This window comes from Camelina sativa, chromosome 2, assembly GCF_030686135.1.
Source record: "Camelina sativa cultivar CO46 ecotype springtype chromosome 2, ASM3068613v1".
In the NCBI taxonomy this organism is placed as follows: Eukaryota; Viridiplantae; Streptophyta; class Magnoliopsida; order Brassicales; family Brassicaceae; genus Camelina; species Camelina sativa.
Window position 1 is genome coordinate 1,617,401 of NC_141881.1, and position 17,529 is coordinate 1,634,929.

Sequence of the window (17,529 nt, forward strand, 5' to 3'; positions counted from 1 at the left end):
GGTCGTGGTGACCACTCCATAAAAAAATTTTGTTGTGCCATGCAAACTAAATTTCCATAACCTTTGGTTTTGAAAAGATGATGAGCAGAAATGAACTCGAAGTGAGAACTTCGGTTAAATAGTTCGAAAATGGCACCCCAACTCTAATAAGTAAAGCTGAGTACGAAGTGAATACTTTGGTTTAAAAAGAAATTTGCGAAACTAAGCTTTGATTTTAAAGCGGAATACGAAGCGAGAACTTCGGTTTAGAGTTTTCGCAACAATAAGCTTTTAAAGTAAAGCTAAGTACGAAGTGAGTACTTCGGTTTAGGTTTGCGAGGTTAAACCTCAGCTTTAAATGATAGATACGAAGTCAGACTTCGGTTTTTTGTTTGTTTTTTTTTTTTGGCGTACCATTATTAACAAAAAAGTTTAAGAAAACTTTAAGTTTTATTAATATGGATAGCTGGACCCGAAGTGGGCTGCCTACGTACCCTTATCGGGATCAAGCTGAATCATAGTTCGATACAAATAAATTAGCTGTAAAAAAGTTTAAGGTGTAGAGAATTCCAAGACCTCGGGACTGGTTTTCCCTCTGAATCCTCGAGCTGATAAACTCTATTTCGGACTTCGCGAGTAATTCTGTATGGTCCTTCCCAATTAATTCCCAGTTTTCCTGCATTGAGCTCCTCGGTATTTTCATAGACTTTCCGGAGGACGAGGTCGCCCACTGCCAAGGGTCTGCCTCGGATTTTGGAGTTATAGTATCGAGCTACCGCGTTCTGGTAATTCTGGATCCGAACTAACGCCTGGTCCCGACACTCGAGTGGGTTCAGCGAGGTACGGACTCCAGAGACCTCTATATCAGCTGGGACTACGGCATCGACTCCGTAGACCAGGGAGAAAGGTGTTTCACTAGTGGCCCGGCGAGGTGTTGTTCGGATTGCCCAAAGAACGCCTTGCAGCTCGTCTGGCCAGCGCCCTTTGCGAGAGTCGAGCCGTTTCTTCAAGTTAGCAAGAATAACCTTATTCATCGCCTCGGCCTGCCCATTACCTTGCGAGTAACGCGGAGTTGACTTATTGAGTCGAATCTTCCACTTTGCGCAGAACTCTTCGAACTTCGAGGAGATGAACTGCGGACCATTGTCCGTGACGATTTCGTGGGGGACCCCGTAGCGATAGATTATACTTTTTAGCACGAACTGTTCCACTTTGTCGTTTGTTACTTTCGCATAGGCTGCCGCTTCCACCCACTTGGAGAAATAATCAGTAAGAGCGAGCACGTACTGAACTCCTCCTGGTCCCCGATGTAATGGACCGATGATATCCATCGACCACCTCATGAATGGGTAAGGTGCGGACACTGAAGACAGGAGCTCGGTGGGTTGATGAATTGACGGGGCGTGCTTCTAACACTTCTCACAAGTCCGAGAATATTTTTCGCAGTCCGTGACCATGGTAGGCCAGAAGTAACCTTGCCGTTTGATTTTGAAAGCCAGAGTCCACCCTCCGGAGTGACTTCCATTGGGACCATCGTGGACAGCTCGCATCAGCATCGCGGGTTCTCTACCAGCCACACAAGTTAAATAAGGACCAGCTACACTTCGGTGTAGAAGTATTCCGTTGTGAACGCAGTACCGCGCACTGACGACCTTGAGCTTCCTGGCTGCCCATTTGTCGGCTGGGAGTTCCCCTTTTTCCAGGTAAGCCTAGATTGGGCTCCCCCAGTCATCTGCCCCCAGCTGTTAGAATTCGTGCCGCTAGGAGCAGCATGTGGGATAATAGCTCGATTGTCAACTGATGAGCTCGATTGGTCCGGAGTTGAACTCGCGTCTAGCTCAGCTTGAGGTGGATGAACTTCCATCGGAGTGGGCATAACGGGAGCCGGATCTTCCGAGGGTAAAGAGTCCGCAGCCGCTTTACGAGCTGCTTCCTCAGCAGCCAACTGTTTTTTCATCGTCCGGGTGACAACGTTTGAGCTCTCTAGTCGAATACTTGGAAACTGAATAACTTCGACGGGGATGATTCTTGTCAATGCGGGATCCGAAGTGGATGCCAAAGATGCTAAAGCATCCGCAGCGGAGTTCTCACTTCGTGGGATCTTAGTGATTTCGAACTCCTCGAACTTAGCGACTAACTCCCGAGCTGTGGACAAATAAGCCGCCATACGACCATTCTTTGTCTCGTACTCCCCCAAAAACTGGTTGGTGACCAGCTGCGAATCGCAAAAAGCTCGAAGTTTTCGGACACCAATCCCCACTGCGAGGCGTAAGCCACCAAGGAAAGATTCGTACTCGGCTTCATTGTTGGACGCACTGAAAGCTAAGCGAAATGACTGCTCGATCACTTCGCCTGTAGGAGAAGTGAGGCGGACCCCAATTCCTGCTCCCGATTTGGAAGAAGCACCATCCACATACAACGCCCACGGGGCTTCCACATTGTCGCTAACAGAAGAGGCTAGTGGGAGTTCGATCAAGAAATCTGCCAGCACCTGCGCCTTAGCACAGGTTCGAGTCTGGAACTCGATGTCGTATTCGCTCAACTCGACAGACCATTTAGCTAGCCGCCCGGATTGGCTCGGACTATGTAATACCGTCCGAAGTGGCTGCGTCGTCAGGATTATGATTGTATGGGACTGGAAGTAAGGCTGCAGCTTTCTTGCCGAAGTGACCACTGCTAGGGCCAATTTCTCTATCATAGGGTACCGAGACTCCGCCCCAGTAAATGACTTGCTGATATAGAAAATTGGTCACTGCTCCCCCCTTTCTTCACGAACCAAAACTCCGCTGACCGCACTATCCGATATGGCTACGTAAAGAAAGAGCGGTTCTCCGAACTCAGGCTTTGCCAAGACCGGCGGTTCAGATAGATAGGCTTTGAGTTGGGCGAACGCCTCCTCACACTTCGCATCTCATAAGAAGTTTTTTCCCCCTTTCCGCAGCAGCTGGTAGAAAGGGAGGCATTTGTCCGTAGATCGAGAAATGAAGCGGTTGAGAGCTGCGATCCGTCCGTTAAGGCGTTGCACTTCGCGCAAGGTCCTAGGAGAACTCATCGACAGGAAAGCATTAATCTGCCTTGGGTTCGCTTCAATTCCTCTTTCTATGACGATATACCCCAAAAATTCCCCTGATGGGACTGCAAAGGTACATTTCGTGGGGTTAAGTTTCATCCCGAACTGATTCAGGATGTCGAAGCAGACCTTCAGATCGGCGAGATGCGAGCTGGCTTCCATTGATTTGACCAGCATGTCATCGATGTAGACTTCCATGGTCTTTCCGAGTTGATGCTTGAACATTCGATTCACCAGTCTATGGTAAGTTGCACCCGCATTCTTTAACCCAAAAGGCATCACCTTGTAGCAATAGATCCCGCGGTCCGTAATGAATGCAGTCTTCTCCTGATCGTCCGGGTTCATAAGGATTTGGTTGTAGCCAGAGAATGCGTCCATGAAAGACATCAGCTCGTGACCCGAAGTGGACTCAACTAACCGGTCAATATACGGAAGTGGAAAGCTGCCTTTGGGGCACGCCTTATTTAGGTCGGTGAAATCAACGCAAACTCGTGACTTTCCATTCTTCTTTTTGACTACCACTGTGTTTGCGAGCCACTCAGAGTATTTTACTTCGCGTATCTGTCCTGCCTTCAGCAAATGTTCAACCTCTTTGTTAACGATTTCAGCTCGCTCAGGACCCAGCTTCCTTCGCTTCTGCTTTACAGGTCGGAACGTAGGGTCCAAATTCAGCTCGTGGGAGATAACTTCTGGACTGATGCCGGGCATCTCGTCTACAGACCACGCGAAGGTGGCCATTCTTTCTTTTAGGAAGGTTATCAGACTGGCGCGGAGCTCGCTATCCAATCCCACTCCGATCTTGATTTCCTGATCCGGAAACTTATCATTGATGAAAATGGACTCGGTGAGGTCGCCTTTTAACTGTTTCCGGACTGGATTCTTCGGGACCTCGAGCTGTGGTTGCTATTGGATCAGGAGCTTGTGACTTGCGAGGTAACAGCTCCTTGCCGTCCTTTGGCTTCCTAGAACCTCCCGGACTCCTTGCGGGGTCGGAAATTTAACGCACTGATGGTACGTTGAGGCCACTGCCTTCATCTGGTAGAGCCATGGAGTTCCCAAAATAACATTGTAGGCCGCAGGTCGGTCGAAAACCGTGAACTCCACCATTTTAACCACTCCTTGAGTGGATACCAGTAATGTGATCGTGCCCAAAGACATTGACGTCTCGCTAGTAAACGAGACCAAAGGTGAGGGTGGTCCTACGATGTGTTCTTTCCCGATACCCATTCTAGTGAGCGTTTCGAGGAAAATCAAGTCTACCGAACTCCCAGTGTCAATTAGGATTCGGCAGACCTCGTGGTTCGCTACGTCAAGTGAAATGACGAGTGCGTCGTCATGCGGAGTGACCAGCCCCTCAGTTTCCTTCTCAGAGAAAGTAATTTCAGGAAGATCGTTTGCTACTACCTTAGCTCGCTTCGGCTGGGGGCTAGTGAGCTTCCGCTGGTGGTCTTTGATCGCAGTGATGGAGTTCCGAAATAGACGCGATCCCCCCATTATCACGTCGATTCTTTTCTTGGGGGTTTCACTGCCATCGGACTGCTTCGGTTTTTTCGAAGGTGGAGCATCTTCGTCCACCTCGGGAGTCAATTTCTGCTCTAACTCCTCTATTGTTACGTTTGGCATTTCCTCCGCCACGTACTTTTCTGCGAGGAGGTGCATCAGCTTTTTACAGTCACGAGTGGAATGACTGTTGGTTTTGTGGAGTTCGCAGTAGGTGTCCTCATCTCGGACCCACTTGTTACTTGGGAGCACACCACTCTTGGAGCGCGGCGAGAATGGCGGTTTGGACGGCGAATTCTTTGGAGAATTCTTTTTAGGAGATTGGGTGACTGCGATCGTGCTCGGCCCGGACTTCGGAGTCGTAGGCGGAGTCTTTTTGGCGGGCGGTTCGAACCGTGGTTTTCCTGCAGGCGGAGTGTTTTGTTTTTGTGCAGCGGCGAGTTTGTCTTCCTCCGCGACTATCCAGTTCGAAGCCCGGTGTAGTGCGTCCTGAATGGTTGGGAACCGATTTACGGACAGCTCTTTGCGGATGCGAGATTCATGCCAGAGGCCGTTCTTGAGCGCGGCCAGGGCTGTGGAGTCCGAGAGTCCGGGAATCTTGACCTGGATCTCCTTGAACTTTGTTATGTAAGACCGGAGAGACTCTCCAGCCTTTTGGCTTAAGTTCCAAAGCTGAGCGTCCGTCACCGCAGTTTCGATTAGGCTAGAATACTGCTTGACGAACGAGGTCGACAGCTCGGTAAAGTTTGAAATGGATCCGGCTGCTAAAGATGCGAACCAAAGCAGTACCGGTCCACTAAACGTTTCTGCGAACAACTTGCAGTACCCAGCGTCTGCTTCGTGGGGCTCGAGGTCCACCCGGCTAGCTGTCAGCAAGAACATCTTGAGATGATTGGTCGGATCTCCTTTTCCTTCGTAGCTCGAGAACTTAATTTTGCCCGTATCTTTGATGCGGACTCGGGCTATTTGATCGGGAAAAGGAGTTCGTCTTGACTCCTTGATCACTCGAAAGATGTCTGGAGCTGAAGTGGTTGCACTGTACATCACAGACCGCATGTCTCGGATTTCGCTCTGCATGCGGAAGATCTCGGGATTAGTAGCATACCCCAAAGTAGAAATATTTCCATCCACAGGGAGAGGAAGACGGACTGGGACCTCGGAAGATTGGACGACGCCGGGCTGAACCGGAGTGTGGCTACCGCCAACCAGCGGTGGCGCTGTTTGCGTATTGGTTTGAGGTGGGAACGAATCTCCCGGAGTGACATCTGTTGCTGCCTCCTGCGAGGTGGAAGGTGGAGTCACACCGAAGAAATCCAAAGCACGTCGACGTGGGTTTTGGTCAGAGGACAGGAGATCGACCCGATCGGCGTACGCGCGGTGGGAGGCTGAGAGGTCTGCTACGGACATCGTAACTTCCTCCAGACGAACGGAGATCTGACCCTCCAAGGTGTCGAATCGTTCAGTAAGAGCGGCGGAGGCGGCTTGCTGACGGTCGGACTTTTCGGACAAGTCCTGCAGGAGCTTCTGGATCACCTCCAAAGATGCCTGATTGGGAGAGCTGGTTGCCATAGTGGTGGTTGCGTGGAGTGTATTTGTGTAAGAAATCAGAACTAACGAGAGTCAGGCGATAACTCCCCTCCTTCTAGCGCCAAATGTGAGAACTGAGATTGAACTTCTCCTTCCGAAGTGATTTGAATACGGAGGAGCTTATCGCCGTTGGAGCAGTTCCGAACTGAATTGAGAGAGTTTTTGAGTATTTGAATTTGTATTGCTTTTTTGGAAAAAATGTTCGACCCCTTACAACTGACACCCCCCTTACATATTTATACCGACCAATTTATTACTAAATTAATACACCATTAATAGGACGCGATTTGCGCGGTCTAATTAATCCTCTTGAATGCGGGAATCTTTGAGCGGGCCCGAGCTGCGAACTGACCAGCACGAAGTATCTCCGCGCTCTCTTCCTTTCTCCGGGCCTGATGGGCCGATCAGTAATTCCCTCTTGGCCCAGTAGACAAGCCCGGCCTAGGCCCTCTTGCCTATTGTCCGAGATGGCAGATTGTAGGTACAACAGTGGCGATTGATTTTGTTATTTATGCACCATATAAGCCATATAAGTCAAGTTTATTTTTTTCTTTAAATATAATTTAACATTAGATTCAAAAAAAAAAAAAAAAAAAAAAAAAAAAAAAAAAGTCATATAGATGCCAAATAATTAATCATAGCAGTTTTAGACCGTTGAACTGGTCTAGACAATTTTATGGACATTTGTTTTTGGGTAGATTGTATATTGATGATGAGACTTGGACTTGTGACTTTAAAATTTCAATCATTCCACATACATGTGTGCATGTGATCAGCCTTTTAATACGAATCTATAATGAAGTATAAACTCTGGCCACTATAACAATTATTAGGAACTAGTAGTGGTTTTTTTTTTCTTTTTTCTTTTTAGTCTAATCCGTAACATATATATATGAGCGCTAATTGGAATTGTTATGCGTTCTGCTAAGAAAAGGTTACAATTATTTGAATAATAATGTACGGTAAAAGCGTTACAGCAATGATCATCATAACATTATCGGCAAGCCAATCACTTAATTTACGGAAAATTAAAATAAACGTCTGAGGGCCCAAATCATATCACAGGTAAATAGTGCTTCACTTTATCTAGACAATTTCATATATTCTCACAAGTTCCAAAATTAAACTGTTTTGGATTTGTTATATACAAATTGAGTAAAGGAAAACTGAACTTGAACCAGGAGTACGTAGTTTTCATGAATGAATAGCTATGGCAAAGTGAGTATGCTAGGAAATTTAAGGTGAGAAGGTTATCGTATACGATTCGGGATGGCATGCGGGACAATACGGTTTCGAACAGTTTTTGTCAATAATGTTAGCTAGCGAAGTGTGCAACCGGGTGGTGATTGTTACGTCTATGTGCATTCTTTTCGAACATGGTAAATTGTCAGCTAGAGAGCCAAAAAGTGCGAATTTGTTATTGACAAAATGCAATGCAATGCAACATGGTGTCGAACTATGGAACTAGTTTGGCGTTTGGCTTTATGCCCAAAACATCAATGAATACATCCAACCAAATAGTGAAAGTGTTATGGGCATATATAAAGTAGATGATGATCTTTGATTTTGTCAAGACTCACCGTCACCGCAAAGGAAATTAACGAGCATGCGGAGCACCCCCAACTTTATTAAATTTGTCAAGAATCTCAAAATGAAACTGTTTTAGATTTTTCAGGGTCTCAAATTAAATATTTGTCCTTTTCTTCATAATAAAACAAAGTTGATGAAAGACAGAATTGATCAAATCCATCTAATTTTACCATGTAGCTCATTTTGAATAACAACTAAACAAGATCGGTAGTAAAGCGTTTGGCTCTTACTTCTTATAAATCAGTACTTGTGCACCATGTTGCAAGTTCAATTTTTAGAAAATGCAAATGTTTTTTTGCTTATTTATATAGATCGTGAATTCGAACTTCTCGAATGTTTCATCGCTGTTCAAATTGAGCCATCTATATATTATGAATTCCAAATGTGTGTGCTACGTATGATCCATCTTTTAAAATATAAAAGATAATTAAAAAAGAAATATTATTTTCTAATTTACATTTAATTTATAACCAATAGAATCTTAACACAACATTACTCTTTGTATAATATTATTTATTCAATAATACTTTTCTTGATTTTTTTTAGTTATATATTTTATAAATTTTAATCACTACGAACGTAAATTAAAGATTTTAAGAAAATCATTTTTAGTATTGTTAAGTATTTCAAAAAATATTTTTGAAAATTTATAATACATAATTACGCAAAATCATATAATCTAAGATGTATGAATGATGATCCTCCACGTTATGGCATTGTTGGATGCCGTTATCCAGCTCCCACATTATGAACTAGCTAGGACTAGAGAGACTCACAACCACATTATATTATTTCCTTTTGGAGTAGCTAGAAAAAAAAACAGTAAATCGCCAAAGAGCACATTGTCATATTATGTGGATATTGTTGTTTAAAATGTTGAGAAATATTGATATATATGAATAACAAAAATATATGTTTGTGTATATGTAAACGTAGAAAGAATAGCGTTGAATAATAATGGAGAGGAGAGGATGGGAATGTCGTACTTATATCATGTGCGCTTCTGTGATGATTCCACATGCATTATGACCCTCCAAAACAAAACACGATATAAAGAGAGGAACAAAAAAAATGAAAAATAAAAGTTTGGATTCATGTTCTTATTCTCCTTTTTCCTGCTTCTCTGTAAAAGTTTTTTTCCATTATTGCACAACCAAGAAAACAGATGGTAAAGGCTTTAAACTTCACTGGAAAAACAAAGAATTACATATGTGGGCAAATAAATAAGTTTCTTTGACTAAATTATAGTTTTAACTTTTTCGTTTAATTTCATGATACGGTTATGAAGTATGAACAATCTTTTTTGTCTATCATATTCTCTCAAAATATTAGACTGAAATTGAGAACTCAAGCTGTCTGTCACAATATTTTAATCTCATTTAGTCTGAGATTTATCTATAATCTGTAGACTAACCATAATAGCTACATTTACATGTACTCATGTCACATTGAAAACATAGCAGCTCTGAAACTGTAATACACAAATACTATACGTGCAATAAAACGTATCAAGAATATTGATATATTTATAAGTCTTGATCCCATCTTTACGATCCAATATGGTGGTTACAACATTTTAGCTTGCTTCATGATTATCAATTCTAACGATTAATAGGAGGCCGAGACTAAAAGGGATACCAGTAGAATTAAGCCATGTGTCACCATTGATAAATGGACCGACGGTGAATTGGGTTGCCTCCGCTGAGTTCTCAATGCGTCTAAAACCGGACCATTTGACCCGCTCTGTCGTGTTTGCACCAGGCCCTTCATTCATGTACTCTCCATAGTATAAGGGTTCAAGTGGAGAACTCTTATTCCACTCCAACCATCCAGAAGGATTTATGAGACCATCAATATATGATTTTATGATAACCGTCCTAGAATATTTTCTCCATGGTCGACCGAAGTACGCCGTGAAGTTACCTTTCACAGGGATCAGATCAGGTGCGGCCAAGATTCTACTATGAATTATAGATATACCAGTGGTTTGGTTCGAGTCATTGCGGCTTTGAGCGGTAAATGCAATCTTCTGGTGAGGATTTGGTCTTCGAGCATAAAGACTACAGTTCTGGAACACAACAGCCGCGTTGCCGCATATGAAATCGATAGTACCATATATATCGCATTCTCGGTAAAACTGTCTGGCTGTATGAACATAAAGGGTGTCTTGGTAACCATAAAACGCGCAACGGTAGAAGGCAGAGTGATCAGAGCCGCTTCGAAATGCCACAGCCTGTTTTTTGTCCGGTCCAGCAAAATTAACGAATGTTATGTCCTTAGCTATGAAGCCTTTCCCTTTCACGCCTGCATAGGTTATGAAAAAAAAACAGAGGAATTGTATGAATTAATTTTGTTGCGGAGAGATTAATAGATATCTTTTAGTTAGATTTTGTTTGGGCTTAAGATATAATTGGGTCTCAGCCCATCAAGATATCTCTAAATTTAAATTGAAATTTTTATCTTTTGGCTCTACTACTAACTAACCTACGGTAGCAGTTTGAAAAGTTGGCCATCCATCAACGCAGTTGCGGTTTGCTTTTATGACTGTTTTTCCGATACCGTCTCCGACAAACATTATCATTGTCGTCTTCTTCGGTACTTCGACGTTCTCAAAATATTCCCCACCTTTTATATAAATAATAAATCTACCCAAAAAATTGAAGATTAATATTAGACAATGACTTGGGAAACAAAAACATGACATGTATAAATACGGTTAAAACCAAAAAGAGTATCATTTCACTTTCGTAGACCTGAATTGCATGTGTCACGTCTCAAGTGTGTTAGTGCTCAGTGGCTCACATACCACAGATATTAATAAGGAATGTATTGTTGTTAGACTTAGACATTTGCAGAATCGTGAAACTATTTTACGTGTGTACCAATTAGATTTAAGTGACTTAATACGGTGCATGCAATTCATTTTAATTTTAAATAAATGAATTAAACTTCTGAGAAATTGTGATTAGTGAAAACTTGGGAAATCATTTCTTCATTATTGGTGCCATGTTTGTAATTTTTTCTTTTTTTTTCAAATGTTAACTTGATTACATAATGGGTTAAGATTTTATGTACCTAGTTTCGCTAGAGTTTGGAGCGGCAGAGACGGCGGCACTAATGGTTGTGAAGTCTCCGGTTCCATCTTTCGCCACCGAGAGATTGAAACTGATCTCTTGTACTGGAGCTTGAAGGAGTCTCTGGTCAAACTCTGAGACCCAACCCGGGTACTCAACGTGAACATCAGATGATTCCCGGGACGGGTTCTTCCTCGACATCACCTGAAGCATGTAGAGGGAGTTACTGAGGTTGTTAGAGATATTTAAGATGCTCTCCTTCAAGTTCTTAGGCAATTCAACACTCATATCATTGTTAGTCTCATTGCCACATTTCGAGAAACCATCTAGACACGTGTCTTGGTTTGTCATGGCGTTGCTGAGCAACATTTTGACGTCATGGGACTCAAAGGATGAAGATCGGAGGTTAGATAGTGCGGCTTGGAGATCTGAGATGGTGTCGTCGAGTAGACCAAGACAGTCTTCTAATGCGCAACGTTCACGGTTGGTTAGATTTGGACCAAAACTGTTTTGGTGTTCGGAGAAGCTGGAGGAAGAGACACTAACCTTTAAGATGGTTAGGTTTAAGGTGGCGATTACGAGCTCAGGGGTGACTTTGGTTTCGGTCAAGTGCTGTGTTTTGTGAGCGGTGTATGATGGTGAATGAGATGAAACGACGGTGGATAAGAAGATTATGTGATAGGTTAATGGCAGTAAGTTGAAAATTAAGTGTTTTGGTTTCTTTCTAATTGGATTATTCATCTTTCTTTTTTTCTTTAAGATTGTAGTAGAATCGAAAGAAAAAAAATAAAAGACAAAGCTGAAATGTAAAAAAAGGGAATGGTGTGTGGTCTTATGTAAACTTCGCAAGGTATATATATGCGAAGAATGTTATATACAACAAATTAAATAAAAGAGAAACTGGGAATTTAATATTATGTTGACTAACACAAATCCTTTTAATAGTAATTGTTTCAACTTAATATATACTTATTTAGATAAATTGATTTAAAAGGATAATTTTGGTTTGCTTTGTCCATCTGCTCTATTTGTAGCTTATTTCTACATTTGAAAAGACGTTGTGAATATTCCTTTCCATGCTTACATAAAAAATAATAATACAGAGATTAGAGAACACATCTTACTAGCTAGTAGCTACTACCCAAAACGAATTGATACAAAGATCAACACATCTTACTAGCTAGTAGCTACTAACCAAAAATAATTAACACAAAGATCAAAACACATCTTACTAGCTAGTACCTACTTACCAAAAACCATTAACACCCGAAGGTCAGAACACATCTTACTAGCTGGTACCTACTTACCAAAATCAATTAACACAAAGATCAAACACACATCGATCTTACATTATAGCAAGTAATAAATTGTCGAATGAGTTGATCCCCTGCAGCTTACAATTTCTTTTCTTTTTTTGATAATCCAGCTTACATTATATGTGCATGGTATTGTATTAATGAAATTTTGCTTATATGCAAAGATCAAAACACTTCTTACTAGCTAGTACCTACTTACCAAAACCCATTAACACCCAAAGGTCAGAACACATCTTACTAGCTGGTACCTACTTCTCAAAATCAATTAATACAAAGATCAAAACACATCGATCTTATATTATAGCAAGTAATAAATAAACTAAATGACTTGATCCCCTGCAGCTTACATTTTTTTTTTTGATAATCCAGCTTACAACTATATGTGCATGGTAATGTATTAATGAAATTTTGCTTATATGCTACTATCAAAATTTGTAATGATTAGACTAGAGGTCAAGAGTAAAAGGAATTCCGGTAGAATTAAGCCATTTGTTGCCTTCGATAAATGGACCAACAGAGAACTCAGTTGCTTCCTCCAAGGTTTCTATACGCTTAAAACCAGGCCACTGGACCCGGTTGGTCAGGTTCGACCCCGGCCCTTCGTTCATGTACTCTCCATAATATAAGGTTTCAAGTGCAAAATCATCTTTCCACTTCAACCATCCGGCAGGATCCACCAGATCGTCAATAAACGATTTCATGATAACCGTCCTAGAATATAGTTGCCACGGACGGCCTAAATATGCTTTGAAGTTGGCTTGCACAGGGATCAATTCAGGTGCGGCCAAGATCTTGCAATGAATTATAGAAATGCCTGTGGGTAGACGTGAGTCTTCCCGGCCTTGAGCGGTATATATGATTCTCTGGTTAGGATTTGGTCTACGAGCAAAGAGACTACAATTCTGGAACACAACCGATGCGTCGCCAAATATGAAGTCGACCGTGCCATATATATCACATTCTCGATAAAACTGTTTGTGTGAATGGGCATAGATGGTGTCTTGGTAACTTTCAAAGCTGCATCTGTAGTAGGCAGAGAGGTCAGAACTACTTCGTAATGCCACAGCCTGGTGTTTAGCCGGTCCGGATCATTCACGAATGATAAGTCCTTAGCTATGAAGCCACTACCTCTCACGCCTGCATATACAATTATATATTGTATTTAAGATAATACAATAATATGATAGACATATATAGAGTTGTCGTAAATGACTTGCAAAAAATTGCAAACATTGTCGTAAATTGCCTAATATTTAATACAAGCTGCAAAATTGTATAGCATTTTAAATCTGAAGGACTTACCAACGGTGGCAGAGTAATATGCTGTCCATCCATCTCCATAACTACGGTTAGCTTTTATTACTGTCAGTCCGATTCCATCCCCGACGAACATTATCATTGTCTTCTCCCTCGGTATTTCAATGTTTTCGAAATATACCCCACATTTTATATATATCACAAACCTACCATAAAAAAAATCAATATACACTCATTGAGGCGTCGACTTTATAGATATTCAAAAGTTCAAAAGAAAGGCATAGCTATGAAATTTTAAGCTACAAGAAAATAAAGACATGTATATACTATATAGTAAAATAAAGAGAAATACCCTAAAATAGCACTAAAACAATTTTTATAGACAACTATAGCACATATTCCATAAATTTCTAAAAATAGCAATATTTATTATATTAAAATATTTAAAATTAATTTTTAGAATTTGTTTTTTTAGGTTTGGGTTCTCAATTTCATATTTAGGGTATAGTTTTGAGATGTAGGGTTTAGTATTTTGAATTTAGGATTTAATTTTGAAAGATTAATTGGTGCTATTTTTGGAATTTTAAAGATGTGGTGCTAAGTTTGAGAAAAAAAACTTATTTTGATGCTATTTTTGAGAATCTTCCAAAAGTAAATCAAGTATGAGTATTGGCGACGACCATGAGAAAATTAAAATATGTACACACGTATCCCACTCACTACAATGTGATACGGTTCCGATTAAAGTGATCATGCAAATATAATGTAAATGATATGCTTTAAACATATTTAGATTTTTTTGGATTAATGTTACATACTTAGAATTTTATCAGAATGATTTAAAATTAAATGGACAGGACAATGATATCTTTGAAAATTTCATGTAATTTTGTGTTTAATTTGGCTTCATTAATGCATTATTTGATTACATGTTGATCATAGTTTATTTTGAGATCTTTTTCATTCATCATGTAGATTTTTTTCTTGATTCTCTTTGAGTAACGTTTATGGAAATTTTGGTTACATACTTACATTGTATCATTAGTGTTAACGTTCTTCGTTATTTTTTTTTGTCTCACACACAAAAGGAACAAAAAGAAACTAGTGATATCAACGCAACTAAAATTTCCGTAGACACTAGTGATTACACAATATTATGAAGATTTGAGTACAGATGTGTTTGGTCATTTATTTTGCGTAGAATAGAAGAAACAAACCTTGTTCTTCGAGTTTAAGATATGTTGTTTGTTGTAACTGTGATGAGTATAGAACAAGTTTAAATTATTATTTTTTTCAAAAATTTTAAAACCAAGTTTGAGATATATCGTTGAAACAAGCAAAGTAACTTGAAAGAAAGAAATATAATTCTATTGGAAACTTGGAAAAACGTTGTTAAAAAACAGAATGAAGATTTTCGAAAATACGAATATTCAAGGCAAGACTAAAGAAGAATTATCTGCTCACTAACTTACTCAGAATTATTTGTGAGTTGTATCACTTTTTGAGCGCAAATTAAGTTTAGATTTCTTTTATTTTTTCCTTTCCATCTATCTAAAATTTTAGTCTCTATAAATAAAAAAGAATCAAATTCAAAATCAAGGAAATTGATCGAATGAATCATGAACCAAAACAAATTTTGGAAAATAAATTAATTACAAAAAAAAAAAAAATGCAGAATGCTATAGTCATCTACACGTTACCACCTCAGTTTACCAAAAAAAAATCTACACGTTACCACCTTTACCAACCAAACCTAATATTTAACGTTTTCGTACCTGCTGTTGCTCGAGTTGGGAGCGGCGAATACGGCATCGCCTATGGTTGTATAGTTTCCTGTACCATTTTGAGCCACCACGAGATCAACCTTACTCTCATCCACGGGATCTTGAAGTAGGTTGCGGTCACTCCCTGAGACCCACATCGGAAACCCAACGTCCTCCTCAAGTTTCCCCGGAATATTCTCAAGCATATCTAACGAGTTCCTGACGTGGCTAGAGATATCGAATAGGCTCTCCTTCAAGCTCTCAGCCACTCCATACGTCTTGTTATTATTATAATTCGAATCTTCCTCGTCGTCTTCGTCGCTAGAAGCAAAACCATCGATACACGTTCGTGTATTTGTCATCGTGGCGCTGAGTAACATTTTGACGTTATGGATCTCCGGAGAATGAGATCGGAGCTCGGATATCGCGGCGGTGAGATCAAAGACGGTGTCATCGAGTAGCTGGAGACAGTCGTCGAATGCGCAGCGGTCGCGATGGCTTAGGTTAGAGCTTAGACGGTTTTGGAGGTCGGAGAAGTTGGAGGAAGAGAGATTGACCTTTGAGATAGTTTGGTTTAGTGCGGCGATGATGTCATCGGAGGATGTAAAACGCTGCGTTTTGTGTGGTGAGTGAGAAGAGAATACGGTGGATAAGAAGAAGAGTAGGAGAAAGGTCAATCGAAGAATATTGAGAATAATCTGTTTAGACTCTTTCTTCATCTCGGATTATTCAAAATATAGTGATCGGAGCTGTATGAAAGAGGAACTTATATAAGAAATTGAGAATTTGTTAAAAACGCCTTTTTTGATATACCCCTTTTCAAAAATACCCTCTTTTCTGGCCATTTTTATTTTTGCCCTCTTTTAATTTTTAATGACCATTTTACCCTTAGATGAAATTTATTTTATTCAATAAAAAGAAAAACAAAATTTTTCGGCCAAAAAATTTCCGACATATTTTCCCGCCAAAAATTTTTCGAAAAAATTTTCCCGCCAAAAATTTTTTTTGTCAAAAAAATTTTGTTAAAAAATTTCGACAAAAAAAATTTCCCGCCAAAATTTTTCCCGCCAAAAAAAATTTACAAGGTTTTTAAAAGGTTTTATAAGGTTTCTACCTTATAAACACCTTGTAAAGGCTTTTACAAGATTTTTTAAAGAGTTTTAAAAGGTTTTTTAAACAACTTGTAAACGCTTTTACAAGATTTTTAAAAGGTTTTTAAAAGGTTTTTAAAAAGTTTTCAAATAGTTATTAAAAAGATTTTTAAAAGGTTTTTAAACACCTTATAAACGCTTTTACAATGATTTTAAAAACCTTGTAAAAGTTTTTATAAGATTTTTAAAAGGTTTTTAAACACCTTGTAAATGCTTTAAAAGCGTTTATAAGGTGTTTAAAAACCTTTTAAAAGCATTTACAACCTTTTTAAAAGCATTTACAAGGTTTTTAAAAGCGTTTACAATGTGTTTAAAAACTTTTTAAAAACCTTGTAAACACTTTTAAAAGATTTTTAAAAGCGTTTACAATGTTTTTAAAATGTATAAATTTCAATATTTTTGGCGGGAAAAATTTTCGATTTTGGCGGGAAAAAATTTTTTTTTGGCAGGAAAAGATAATTTTTTCGGGAAAAATTTTCGATTTTGGCGGGAAAAAAAATTTGGCGGGAAATTTTTTTGGCGGGAAAATATTTTCGATTTTGATGACTGTACATTCTTGCTGTCACTCAAAAAAGGGTAATTTGGTCATTTTGTATATAAAGAGGGGTAGTTTTAAAAATGGTCAACATGAAGAGGTATTTTTAAAAAGGGGTATGGAAAAAGGGGCATTTTTGAGAATGCCCCTAAGAAATTCGCAACGCTAACAGTAACACCATAGAACGAAATATTGAAAGAGATATTGTTGGGGAAAAATGTCATTAAATACATGAGCTTTCAAATTTAGGTCAAAAACCCATGAATTTTGTGGAAGGCCATTTAATACATCAATTTTTGTTGACTAGCCATGTAAAACACCAAACTAGATTCGGACCCGCACATACGTGCGGGGTTGATTTTAAAAACTAAATTTACTAACACATTTATAATTTATTACGTACATGCGGATTATGTTTGTAAACATATTTTTAATAAATGTTATTAACATTCATAATCAAAATTTTTTTGTATCAGTTTAGTATTTGATTTATTTTTAATTCTGTTTAGACAAAAAAATGATCAAATTTGTTTTTGTTATCAGTAAAAACAATTATATTAAAAAATAGTAACAGAAAGATGGTATGTCTAATTTAGGACATAAAATCCATCATGTCCTGTATATGTCTCATAACTATGGTTGCTTTTTTTTTATCTATTATAAAACATAGTTTAATGTTTTTTCTTTTTCTTTTGAATATTTTTTTG

At 39.5% G+C, this 17,529-nt stretch overlaps 2 protein-coding genes and 1 pseudogene across 3 annotated transcripts; all 3 read right to left on the reverse strand.

The window, feature by feature from the left end:
• Nucleotides 1-3,952: 3,952 nt before the first annotated feature.
• Nucleotides 3,953-6,118, reverse strand: LOC147948084 (uncharacterized). Its single transcript, XM_087492773.1, has one exon. It carries the CDS (start codon nucleotides 6,116-6,118, stop codon nucleotides 3,953-3,955), a length of 2,166 nt encoding a protein of 721 aa, XP_087348899.1.
• Nucleotides 6,119-9,083: 2,965 nt separating this feature from the next.
• LOC104747122 (putative pectinesterase/pectinesterase inhibitor 39) lies at nucleotides 9,084-11,644 on the reverse strand. Its single transcript, XM_087479560.1, has 3 exons — nucleotides 10,802-11,644; nucleotides 10,211-10,371; nucleotides 9,084-10,030 (listed from the first exon to the last, which is right to left on the reverse strand). The coding sequence occupies exons 1-3, from the start codon at nucleotides 11,539-11,541 to the stop codon at nucleotides 9,303-9,305; spliced, it is 1,629 nt and encodes a 542-aa protein (XP_087335686.1). The 5' UTR covers nucleotides 11,542-11,644; the 3' UTR covers nucleotides 9,084-9,302.
• A 747-nt stretch (nucleotides 11,645-12,391) lies between these two features.
• Nucleotides 12,392-16,028, reverse strand: LOC104713963 (putative pectinesterase/pectinesterase inhibitor 40; annotated as a pseudogene). Its single transcript, XR_015575301.1, has 3 exons — nucleotides 15,149-16,028; nucleotides 13,419-13,579; nucleotides 12,392-13,253 (listed from the first exon to the last, which is right to left on the reverse strand). The product of XR_015575301.1 is annotated as a putative pectinesterase/pectinesterase inhibitor 40 (transcript).
• Nucleotides 16,029-17,529: the final 1,501 nt, after the last annotated feature.